Raw genomic sequence first — 11,516 nt, 5'->3', positions numbered from 1 at the left:
GTTAGTGTATAGGGACACACGATTTATCTTCACACCATGATGGAAGATAAATCACTTTGCCTTAATCTCCACAGAAGCACAGTTTAGACATTTAAACAATGTTTTTTATTACGACATGAAAGGGAAATAATCAGGTGGCTCCATTAAGTTCCCATTGGATGAAAAGCATCGTGTAATGGATGAAATTTTGCTAAATTGTTTTTAATGAACTTTATTGAAAAACAATCAAATATACAAACACATCAGACATGTACTACATATAATGGAACAGAAAAATAAGACAATAAATAATGACTGCAAATTGAATATTCTTGGGGTTGTAAAGGGAAAGAAAAAGAAAGGGAATAAATAAAAGGTAGACAACAACACATCATTCCTCTTTGGAAAGATGTTTTTACAGCTTCACGGTTTTGTTACTTATTTAGTGTCAATATGTGCCAGAGTTTTAATATATTCTTTAAATTCGCAACAACACGTCAGTGTCATGTTTTTTGTCTGTTGCAAAGTGACATTTTTACACTAAATTTTTATCCTCATTGATTTTTACACAATATATCATTTCCCAGTCGAGCCCAGTAAGTGATCGCGTGTGTACAAAAGTGAAATAAATGTGTTAAAGACTCTGGTTCATCGTAACAAAAGCTGCATTTGTTAGGCTAATTGATTTCCAGAATACCCTGACGGTTCCCGTCATTTAACAGCAAGGGGCCCAAACGGTCTGCACGATTCATGTGTAGGACCTGTAATTAGCACGAGATCGCTATACCAACACAATACACGGGGGGGCACATCTGTTTAGAACTGCATTGAAATATATTATAATGTGTATATTCCGGTCTGTACGAAGAAATTTGTTATTTCTTAGTTAATGCAAGTGGGATGAAACTCAAATAATTATCGAATAGAAAATGAAAATAGTGCCAACAAGAATGAATTCCCTCCAGACCACCCCCACAAGTATCTTACATGGTACGGCTCAATCGTTAGGGCTCCACTCTGGTTGAAGAAGTTACAACACGCAGTGGGGAGGGGGACGAACCAGCGACTGTCCTCCTAACTTCTGTCATTTTCTATTGGGAGAAATAAAAAGATTGTTTGTCTGAGCAAGCTTTGAGGAAACCTGCGACCAAAATTTTAACTTCTTCGCCTCGTATAACGTCACGGTAAGTAACTTATTGCTTCAAACCTAGCTAAATGAGTAGCCAAAGTTAGTGATGCACTTGTTGCGTGAGGTCGTTAACGCTACCATCCCATCCCACCCAACACACTTTACCCAAGTGTTACTACGTCTGGGAGTGAACTTTCAGCGTTGAAATTCTTGTGCACAGGTTATAAAATCTCCTGCTTCTTTTCTGAAACTTGGTATCTCACTCATAAATATGTATTAATTAACAAACTGACAGAATTAAGTTAGCGGCTACTAGCTTAAAGTTATATGGTGACGTAAATAACATACCAGGCGACCAGGAGTAGAGATGAAAAATGAAGTTTAACGTTGAATACACCTTTTAAAATCTCCCACAGCCTTTAGTTTTTCTACGCTCCAGTGCCAAAGATTTTATTCTCTAAATGAGTCATTGATATAAATCTGCCTGTCAGGACTCTGAGTCAAACCTAAAGAAACGCACAACTCCCCCAGACACTGAAAGGCTGGCTATTGTTTTCAAGTGGGATGAGTGTAAATGGGTTTCCCCTGTTTATTCACATGCCCCCTCTCAGCTTATTCCTTTATGGTTTTAGCGGGCAGTGAGGATCCCAGGCAGTGCAGAGGGATGTTTTTCCAACAGCCAGCAGTGTGCTCAGAAGTAGGGATTATGACAGCCTTGGAGGGGGAATTAAGACATACAGATGGCTGCTCTCATGTGATGCCAAGTTCCACCTTGGTCAGCAACAAGGGGGTAGTCTGCAGACGTCTGCCAACACTGTTTGGGCTGATAGTGAACTTGTTTTGGAGGGAGGGTGCAGGGAAGACTGATAATACTCTGGGATTGTTGCTGAGAAAGGTTGGTATGGTTGCACCAGTTATGCACTAGTTACTGAGGACTTCCCTAATTGTTTGTAGTTATTTCAGGCATATTTTGGTGTAATATGACAGCAATGATAACTACTACTGCTTATTCTTTTAAGTATTTGTTTGATTGATCCATATCATTTATATAAGGCTATGTGTTGTAAATACATTCTGTTTGGTAAGTTAGACTGAATTGAAATATCAGTGTGCATAGAAACTTATCATATCTCTTGTCTGTGGTATGGTTTTCCAACTGAGCACTTAAGTCACTTTTATATTGCATTAGAGTTAAGTTGGGACAAAGTCTTAAACGTCAATACAAAAAGGGGGAAATGACTGGCCAAACATTGCATTGCAAGTATAGTTCAAATGTCTAACAACTTATTTCCTAAACAAGTATTTTAGTTATTGATATGTCTAGTATAAAAGCGTTTTCAGATTCAGGGCATATCCAAAAACAAACAAACAAAAAACACTGACAAGACCATCCATTTCCTGCAAAAACCTTTTTTTTTTTTCTCCTTAAATCTCTCTCTGTTTTCAGTCTCATTGCTACACATGTGAATTGCTCTAAAATTGCTGACATATATCTGCAACATCTTCTTCCAATATCTCAGTAATCAAAAAAAGAAGTATTTTAAAAAGTGCCTCGGTACAGTACATAGACCAACTACAGTAAAGAGTTACAACACTCACGGGCATGAATTATATTTAAGAGGAACTTCAAGACACTAAAAGTAGATTGACGATTGAAGAGAATGGTGTAAGAATTGTTTATATGTTGTTCGGGTGAAAATGTACTTGGGTCTGTTAAGTTTTTCTAACATTTGCTACAGTGTCGGTCAGTGTACACGTACAATATAGCTTGACTGTCAAAAACAAGTCAGATGTTGAAGCTACTGGAATTTCAGGTTCTTTGAACTGACTGTTTGCACTGACACACAGATGTGAGTGAGGCCATGTTTGAACATGTTCATAATCATATTTGGTGAGACAAATGTTTTTCCCTCTTAGTCTAGATCATTCACTTTTCTGCAGTTGCCACAACTTGTTTTCCAGCTGGTGGCAACACCTATACAATATATAATTTTCTCAGCCTGCTGCATCTGGTGCTTTTAAACATATATAAACTTCTTCTTTCGGCAGTATGTTAAAAGACACAAGTATGACGCAGAGAAACAGCAGTTTGTTTCCTCCACACCACTATGCTATTTATTTGCAGGCTGCGTCAGTTAGGGATCATTTGTTTTGGTTCCTTGTATTTTTTTTTCTTTCCTTTTTTTCCTACTGGTTAGTGCAGGATTTAAGGGGATCAGAGTCGGCGCGCGGCAGTAATTAACCTGATTAATTGATTCTGAGACGTTAATCAGATGAACCTCGTACCAGTTGGGGCTTGGGGTCAGACTTCAGGTGAGATCTGGTTGCAAACAGACTGTCCCTGTCCACTATGGACCATTTCTTTTGGTAATTTAAGCAGACTCTAATAAGACACTTATTTTTATATAACCTTGTTGCTGTAGTTATGGTTGCAAAAGAAACCGGTTTTCACAAGGATTATCTGATTGATTGTTTCCTGTTGTTAGGATTAGAGTATCTAAGCTCATTTTATTTTGTTTTTCAATTATACACTTTTGTATTTGCTGCAGCATTTTCATATGATTTGGATCAAGATGCTTTTTAGGGTACACCAGCTTATGTCTTTGCTTAAGCCATGTATTTCATTAATTTTTTGGGGGGGATGATCAATCTGGAAGATAATTGTGGTGATGCTAAAGCGTTTGTCCTTTAACCCCTCAGAAGGGACAAGCCTTATTGAGCTAATCTCGGTTATGGGATAATGGGAGACATCCATGCACTTACGTCTGAGTATAGGATTGTTTTTGCTTTGATTGGCAGTATGCTGATATCATTGCAGATTGTTATGTGTAGCACATCTCTGAACATTTTCAGGAAGAGTTTGTCTTATTTGTTAAATATCTTTCAGTTTGGTATAATTTTCCTTTTTACACACGATCTCATAATCTGTTTTAAATTCTGTTCCGCTGCCGTCATCATTCACATTGAACTGTTGTTAGATTATGTTTTTTTAATTTTCTTTCCTTATCTCACTCCTATGTTGTCTCTCTTTTTAGATGCAATATGGACAAATTGCCCTGGAACAGATAAAAAGTGACAGATAGAGGAAGCAAGAGAAGACTGAAGGAGTAACACTGTGAGAAAGTAATTATCACAGACATACACAAGACATCATGTCCACCTCGATAAAGCAGGAGAGAACCATTTGTGTTCTCCTCCCCAACAAAGACCAGCTGGACATCACCATTGGGGTGAGCGTTTATATATCTCTAGCTGTCCTCTTGGTCTTTACCAATGGTCAAAATTCTGCTTATCACATCAGTATTTATAGTTTTGGCACATTGTGAATGCATATTAAACTCTGACTTCTTTGTCTTCCCACCTGCTCCAGCTGAAGTCCACAGGGCAGGATGTTTTTAATCGTGTGGCAGAGCTTCTTGGAATCAAAGAGCTGCACTTCTTTGGCCTCACAGTGGTGAAGGGTAAGTCCAGTCCTCACTGACTCCTCAACCTCTCAACCTGAAAATGTTCACACCAGAGCACACAGCAGTATTGTCAGAAGACTGAGACAGATAATCATGCAGTTCTCTTACCACAGTTCAGCAGTGAATCAGTTAGTTTGTAAACAGAACTCATGTTTGGATTATGATTTACGGCAGGGCTTTGCAGTGCTACTCTTCTGATGGCACTTGTTTATGTTGTATTGAGGAAAATGTTTTCAGCCAAAAGGCACCGGAGCTAAAAAAATATATATATATATTTCTGCCCGCCCAGTCTGCATAATTGAATGGTGTAATCCACTTCAGCTGCTGAACAAAGTTCTGAACTTTCTGTTTCCTTGTGTTCCCGTTCTCTTTCTTTGTACAAATACGTTGAAATGCCTCAGTAATCTTGTGTGGCTCACCACTTGAACAAGCAGCCTTTTGTTTTTGTGGTGTTGGTTCAGCGATCACTTAGGCCTGGATTCCTGCAATATTAACTTCATTAAGCCTGGAATGCACCCTTGCATTCCTCCTCTTCACCGAGGGGAGGGATGGATTGATGATGGGAAGAGGAGGGTGGGAGTGGAGGGAAAAGAGGTAGGGGGACTCGTCATGATGACACAAGCTGCCTTACTCAACCCTTAAATGAAGGATGAGAGGTGAAGTAGTTGGAATGAGTCACACAGAGAACAAGACAGGCTGAAAGGAGGGATGGATGGTTAAAGGAGCGAGTTGTGAAACAGCTTGTAGAGCATGATTTGGCTACACAAAGTTGAACAAAAGAGATAAGGTGGATCAAATTGAGAATGCCCTTGTTATGACTCATAGGACCAGGCTGGGAAATATTCAACATCCTCGTTTTCTGCACAGGTTGCAAACAGCTTTTTTAGCCCCTCTATTTAAATCAAATTCCACCTGTTTTCCATAAATCAACATTAAAGTTGGTTAAGGGTTATATTCAGGGGATTGCAGGATAAATAAATAAACACGTTAAGATAAAAGTTATCATATGCCATATGCATCTACCCATCTCTTCACTAGGGCTGCAACTAATGATTAATTTCATGACTAATCAGTTGTTTAGTCTATTAAAGGTGAAAAATGCTCATCACAATTATCCTAGGACCCAAAGTGACATCTTCAAATTGCTTCTTTTCTCCAACTAACAGTCCAAAATCCAAAGACTGATTTTTGCTTGAAAAATTAGTAAAATGATTAATGGATCACCAAAATTGTTGGCAACTGATTTTATTTTTATTTTAATCGACTAGTCAGTGAATGGACTAATTGTTGCGGCTCTAATCTTCACACTTTTACAGAATGATAAACCAACAAAGCTCCTGCCAGCAGTGTTTGTTCGGTGCTGCTGTGCTACCACTTGAATTAAAGAATGGATAGATTAACATTAGAATTGTTGGCATTAGCTTCCAACTAGCCTCATTCACAAATGGAAGAACAAGAGCTTTTTTCTCTCCCCTAATGAATCCCATTGTTGGGTGAATTTTGCGCTTGGTTGCATCAGTGTTTTGTTGCTCGCTAACTGTCTGCTTGTTTCCTGATTGTGTTTCTCCTTTCCAGACAATGAGCACATATTTTTAGACATGGAGGAGAAACTGACCAAGTACTTTCCTAAGGAACTGAAGCAAGATTCAGTAAAGGTACGACAGCATGTTGAGAAGGGCAGCACATTTTTTAATGAAGTAAATTAAAAGCATTTCGCTGTGACCCCACCAAACTAATTTGTCAGTTAATTGGGAGGCGCAGTTCAGTGGCCTACATGCCAAAACTTTTCATTTAGCATGACAAAAGATGCTGACACACACAATATTTCTAACCTGTCTCTTTCTGCGTAAAGGGACTACAGAAGAGACCGCTGCCTCTAGTACTCTTCCTCAAAGTGCAGTACTACATAGAAAATGGCAGACTCCTTTGGTATGTCCTTTTTTTTATATGTTCTATAAGCATTTCACTACCTGAACAAGCTTGCATCCATCTTTGTCCTCCTTTCTGACATCTTTCTGTGTACATCCCTCTTTTTTTCCCTTTTTGGTACCAGTGAACGAAAGGCACGGCATCTGTACTACTCTGACGTGCGGGAGCGGGTACTTCACTCTGAATGTCGTCAGCAGGAGGAGGTGTACTTCCAGCTGGCAGGTTACGCCATGCAGGCTGACCTCGGTGACCACCCCCCGCCCAGAGAGGATATGGAGATCACTCCTTACTTTGAACCCAAGCTGTACTTTCCCCCCTGGGTAGGTGCAACTGTGAGGGAGCAGCATTTAAGAGCACTTTATACTTTACTTGATGATCAGTTGAAAAGTTTTGATTTTCATATGTTATATTTCCTGTTTTCCTTCTATAGATTACAGCTAAGCGTGGCGTAAACTATCTCCTCTGCCATGGGCCCAAGGTGCATCAGGAGCTGTGGGGCATGTCTACTCGTGATGCCATCCTGCACTTCATCAGGGAGTCGTGTCGGCTGGAGGATGTACCCGTCACGTTTTACAGACTGCAAAAGGTCACAAGTCAATATAGTATTTCTGTGTCATTAATTGAAACAAGTTTTTTGAATTAAACTTTGTAAATAAGAAATTATTATTTAGGCTGGTGGGTAATGGAATTTGTTATCAGCTATTTTTGAACCTACAGCCTCCCCTCTGACTGGAATGCTGTCTTTCACAACACAAACGCTGTTAATTTGGCTTCATTTGAGCTGTGCTGAACAAATGACTATGAGGCCATTACGTAACTCATCCATCTATTCCAGTTTATTGTCCTCCCCATTTCAAAATCACTCCTCTACTGAGTGAGATTTTGAAGGCTGGCCGATCCATTGCGTAATATGCTCCCTAAGCAGCCCAATGTTTCCCACTGAACTGGGCGAGGGGCTCAACTGTGGAATAGCTATCTTATCTGAACTGCTCAGATGCCTCTCTGACATCTCATCATTCATTTGTCCAGGACAAAAAGGCAGAGAGAGGAACGGCGTTGCTCGGTCTGACCCTGCGAGGAATGCAGGTTTATCAGGTGCGTGCATGTGTGAGTGTGTTATTAATGCAGAGTGTTGTATGCGTCAACACATACGCACATGAGAGTGAATCTGCGTTTGCTCAAAGATTCAGTCTTTGTATCTGTGCCGCTATAAAACCTCTGACTAGACGTGTGAGGAATGTGTGGGATTGCCACCAGCAGCAGTGCAGCAGGAGATAGGAGCTGTCTGCCATGCCCGTCAGTTGTTTGATCTGTCCATCAGGGGCCATCTGGGGGGGATTAGGGCTGCAGGCCTGGCTGATTAAAGAGCCAACAGACCGTGAGATACCTCGAGAAGCTCTTGGCCTCTTCCCCAAGTCCAGATGGTTCCTGCGAACAAAAAGACAATTGATTATTGATCATTTAGTTAAAAAAATGTCCAAGCAGATTACACATCCAGTAGTCTATGATGCTTTTTTCAAACACAAAAGCACACAAACATTTGAGCTATTTCTTCGGATTAAATGTGTTTTGTCTTCATAGGAGGTGAACAACATTCGACAGATGCTGTACGACTTCCCCTGGACAAATGTGGGACGTCTCACCTTCCTCGTATGCACACTGCTCATTTCCATTCTCTTTTAAGATAAGGTGGAATCATTAGCTATGTGCACTAAATATAATATGTCGCCCTATTCAGGGTAAGAAATTCGAGATCCAGCCAGATGGCTTGCCGTCAGCCAGAAAGCTGGTTTACTACACCGGCTCTTCGTTCCGCTCTCGCCACCTCCTCCTGCACCTGAGCAACAGCCATCGCATCTACAGGAGCCTCCAACCTGCCCTCAAACACCTACGCCAGCTGGAGGAGAGCGAAGGTAGGGGAGGGAGAAGTTAATACGAGGACAAGATTAGTATTGGTGATAATTAATTACAGTTTGGCTTGGGGCCACTTGTACTCAGCAGAGCACTTTGGTTCAATGCATAACTTAAGAAAAGCTTATTTTTCCTGCAACAATGAATCAAAAGGGTTCCTGCTCAATAAATATGTCTTTAGCGCAGTTGGTGTTTAAATATGTGATATTTTGTAGTCCTGTGGTGCTTGAAAAAATGCTAATAGATCTCTGCTGGATACATTTAAGTAAATGCACCCTACAAGATAAAAATATAATTCATGCTCCTCAATTGAAAATAAGTATTTTGCCGTGTTTAAAGGTCTGAATATAATAGTATAAATTAATAAATAAGCTATGAGAATCAATAGGTTTTCATCGATCAATAACCCTTAATGGGTGACACTGACGATAGCTCTGTAGTGCAGTGTCTAGATTACCCATGACAACTAGTATCCTCTGTATGTCTTCGTTACTTTCTACCAAATTCTTAACAAACACAGGTGGCCTTAGTTTCTTTAGATGATTTATTGTATGCTCTTTTCCTAATTTCAGAGAAAAAGCGCTACAGAGAGTCATACATCAGTGATGACTTGGACTTGGACCCGCCAGGCAGTGAGAGCAGCCCTGGCCTGTCCCGACACTCCACCAGCAGCTCTGGAATTGAAGCTGACGCCCGCCAACACAGCATTTCCACAGAGATGGCCTCCATGGAGGAAGAAGGTCAGCGGCGAGCGGAGAAGTGTTTTAGCTCAGCAGCCAGCCGTGGCAGCTCCTGTACCTCCGGGTTTGATGCAAACAGTAAAGCACGAATGGAAGATGAAGGGTGGCAAGAGGAAGGTGAGAGGATTTTTATATTGAAACTTTTGTACATTTGGACTTTTTAATCGATCCATCTGTATATTTTCTAGAGGCAATTGGTGCTTTATTTGTTGATGTAATAGTTAGTTATTAGACATGAAAGCAGAAAGGTGCCCATGCTGATCTTGTGATAAATGTGCTGTTTAATTCTGTACTACCTCAGGCTATACACTATGCTGCTCAATGAAGACCTCATCTTCAAATGTTATCTTGTTCTTCTGTTGCTCTCTTAAATGCATATATGGCCACAGCAAATGAGTAAAAACATTTTTTTTATCAGAATCTACCATTTTTTTACAGAGATCAAGGCTGATATTGTAAGTCCAAAGGGGGTTCTCGTGGATGATCCTGATGAGATGTTCCAGCTGGCTGATCTTCTTGAAGGAGTGTCGGTGGATTGTGCAGAACGCCCCTCCGAGACTCACTCATCAGGTATTAATAATTTCATTGTGACATGCATATGGATATTGTGTAAATATGATTTACTTTTTCTCGCCCAACCAGCAAAAACAAATTAAATCTGTATTCTGAAACCCTGTCTTTTTGGCTCTACAGAAAGCAAAGTGTGCCCCGCAGACAGTGATGAAGATCTCAGATTACGTAACAAAGATATGTTAAAACAGGTTGGTTGTCTAACTTCCTCTGCCTTCTTTTTGTCTGCCTCCTTTATTTTCCCTGTGGAACTTACTCACTTTGTTTACCTCATATCTTTACTTTCTGTCTCTGTTTTAGGTGATGAAATCTAGGGCACAAGTTTGCGTGGACAGGCATAGCCACAGTCTAGATGATGTACGTCTGTTTCCACCTCCGGCACCCCTGGGGACGACGCTGCCACCTGATTCCTCCCACAGTTATACGTTTGGGCTCCCAGATGCCTCAGCAAACACAAAGACCCCTGTTGATAACAGTCATTACCCCCTTTTGCACAGCCAAAACAAACCTTCCTTCTACGGCCGCAGGTCTACCAACTGCCTCTCACTGGACATGTTAGGTGACGAACAGTTCCTGGAGTTCATACTTTGAGCATGTCAGGTGCTGATGTCCACGAATACACCTGTTCTCTTCCTCTACTAACAGTGCAACTTCACTTGCGAGTTGCCTGCACATGAATGTCTCGTTGTTTTCTATGTGTTGATGATGAAATTGAGGAATGTGTGTGTGTAAAATTGCAGAGAGACATTACTGAAAATGACAGGACTGTTCATTCCTCTTAGAAAAGCTGCAGATTAGATGACAGAGATCTAATTCTGCAACATTTCATCAGTACACAGAGCATATTTATTAATGTTGTATATTCTGTACATACTACTTGCACTATTTTTTTATTACATTTCATCTTCTCTAAGCAAAAACATTTCGAATCATATTTGTTACGCTTTTGTAAAGTTCATGCTGTTAAACATTCCCTGAAAAGTCTGAATGTCGATAACATTTTACAGTAAGAGATATTTTGATTTTTTATGGTGTTCATAAGATGGGACTTCCTTTCCTTGCCATTAGCCTATTTGCTAATGTAACCACTAATGTTACCTTGTTTTATTCAGGAAAATCTTCAGAAGCCATAGTGCTAATGTTGGTGCTCTTGTATTTCTTTGTCCTCTTTTTTTAAAATCATATTTTATCATATATTACTATTTTTGCATAGTGTGCTCTGTCATGCTTTTCCTATTAGTCCGCCACAGCAATGCCGAAGTGGAAAATCGAACTTCTTTACAGCTGGTAATGCATTCATCCAAAGCTCCCCAGTCTACACTCCTCCCACTGTCACAATTACAACAGAAAAGTATTATTTGTAAAGCGCTATTTCTGTAACCAGTTTATAATGAATCTGCAGTATTTTTGTATTATGTAACCCCCCCAACAAAGAGCCTTTCTGTTTTTTTTCTCGAACATTATCACTGTTTTGTTAATGGTAATTGGTATGCAAAAGAACCAATGTTTTCAGCCAGTATGAACTCATTTGGAAAGATTGTCAGTCATTAAACCTTTACTCAATGCCAATAATGTATAAACAATTGTCAGTGATAATTGACAATATAAACAGTTATTTTTATCTAAAGCAATGTTTGTTTTTATAATAGTGAAAATAAATTCTTAATGCCACTAAATGAAATCATGTCTCTTCATCTTTGTACTGTTGCACCAATATAATGTCAATTATATGTTTACATTTTAAATCCATTTAATATTTATTTAAACAACATATGTACATTAAAAGCATGCACA

The 11,516-nt window shown here is 39.8% G+C and overlaps 1 protein-coding gene across 1 annotated transcript; it reads left to right on the top strand.

Moving 5' to 3' along the window:
- Positions 1 to 1,014: 1,014 nt before the first annotated feature.
- LOC311270223 (FERM domain-containing protein 6) lies at positions 1,015 to 10,831 on the top strand. The gene is made up of 14 exons (XM_084374967.1): positions 1,015 to 1,163; positions 4,144 to 4,338; positions 4,479 to 4,569; positions 6,148 to 6,227; positions 6,425 to 6,501; positions 6,626 to 6,821; positions 6,932 to 7,087; positions 7,531 to 7,596; positions 8,083 to 8,151; positions 8,240 to 8,414; positions 8,985 to 9,269; positions 9,591 to 9,722; positions 9,846 to 9,913; positions 10,023 to 10,831. The coding sequence occupies exons 2-14, from the start codon at positions 4,261 to 4,263 to the stop codon at positions 10,311 to 10,313; spliced, it is 1,764 nt and encodes a 587-aa protein (XP_084231093.1). The 5' UTR covers positions 1,015 to 1,163; positions 4,144 to 4,260; the 3' UTR covers positions 10,314 to 10,831.
- The last annotated feature ends 685 nt before the right edge of the window (positions 10,832 to 11,516 follow it).

Source organism: Pagrus pagrus, assembly GCF_965226575.1.
Source record: "Pagrus pagrus genome assembly, chromosome: 15".
Taxonomy (NCBI): Eukaryota; Metazoa; Chordata; class Actinopteri; order Spariformes; family Sparidae; genus Pagrus; species Pagrus pagrus.
Note: the sequence above shows the minus strand (reverse complement) of the source record. Positions and strands in the feature narration are given on the sequence as shown.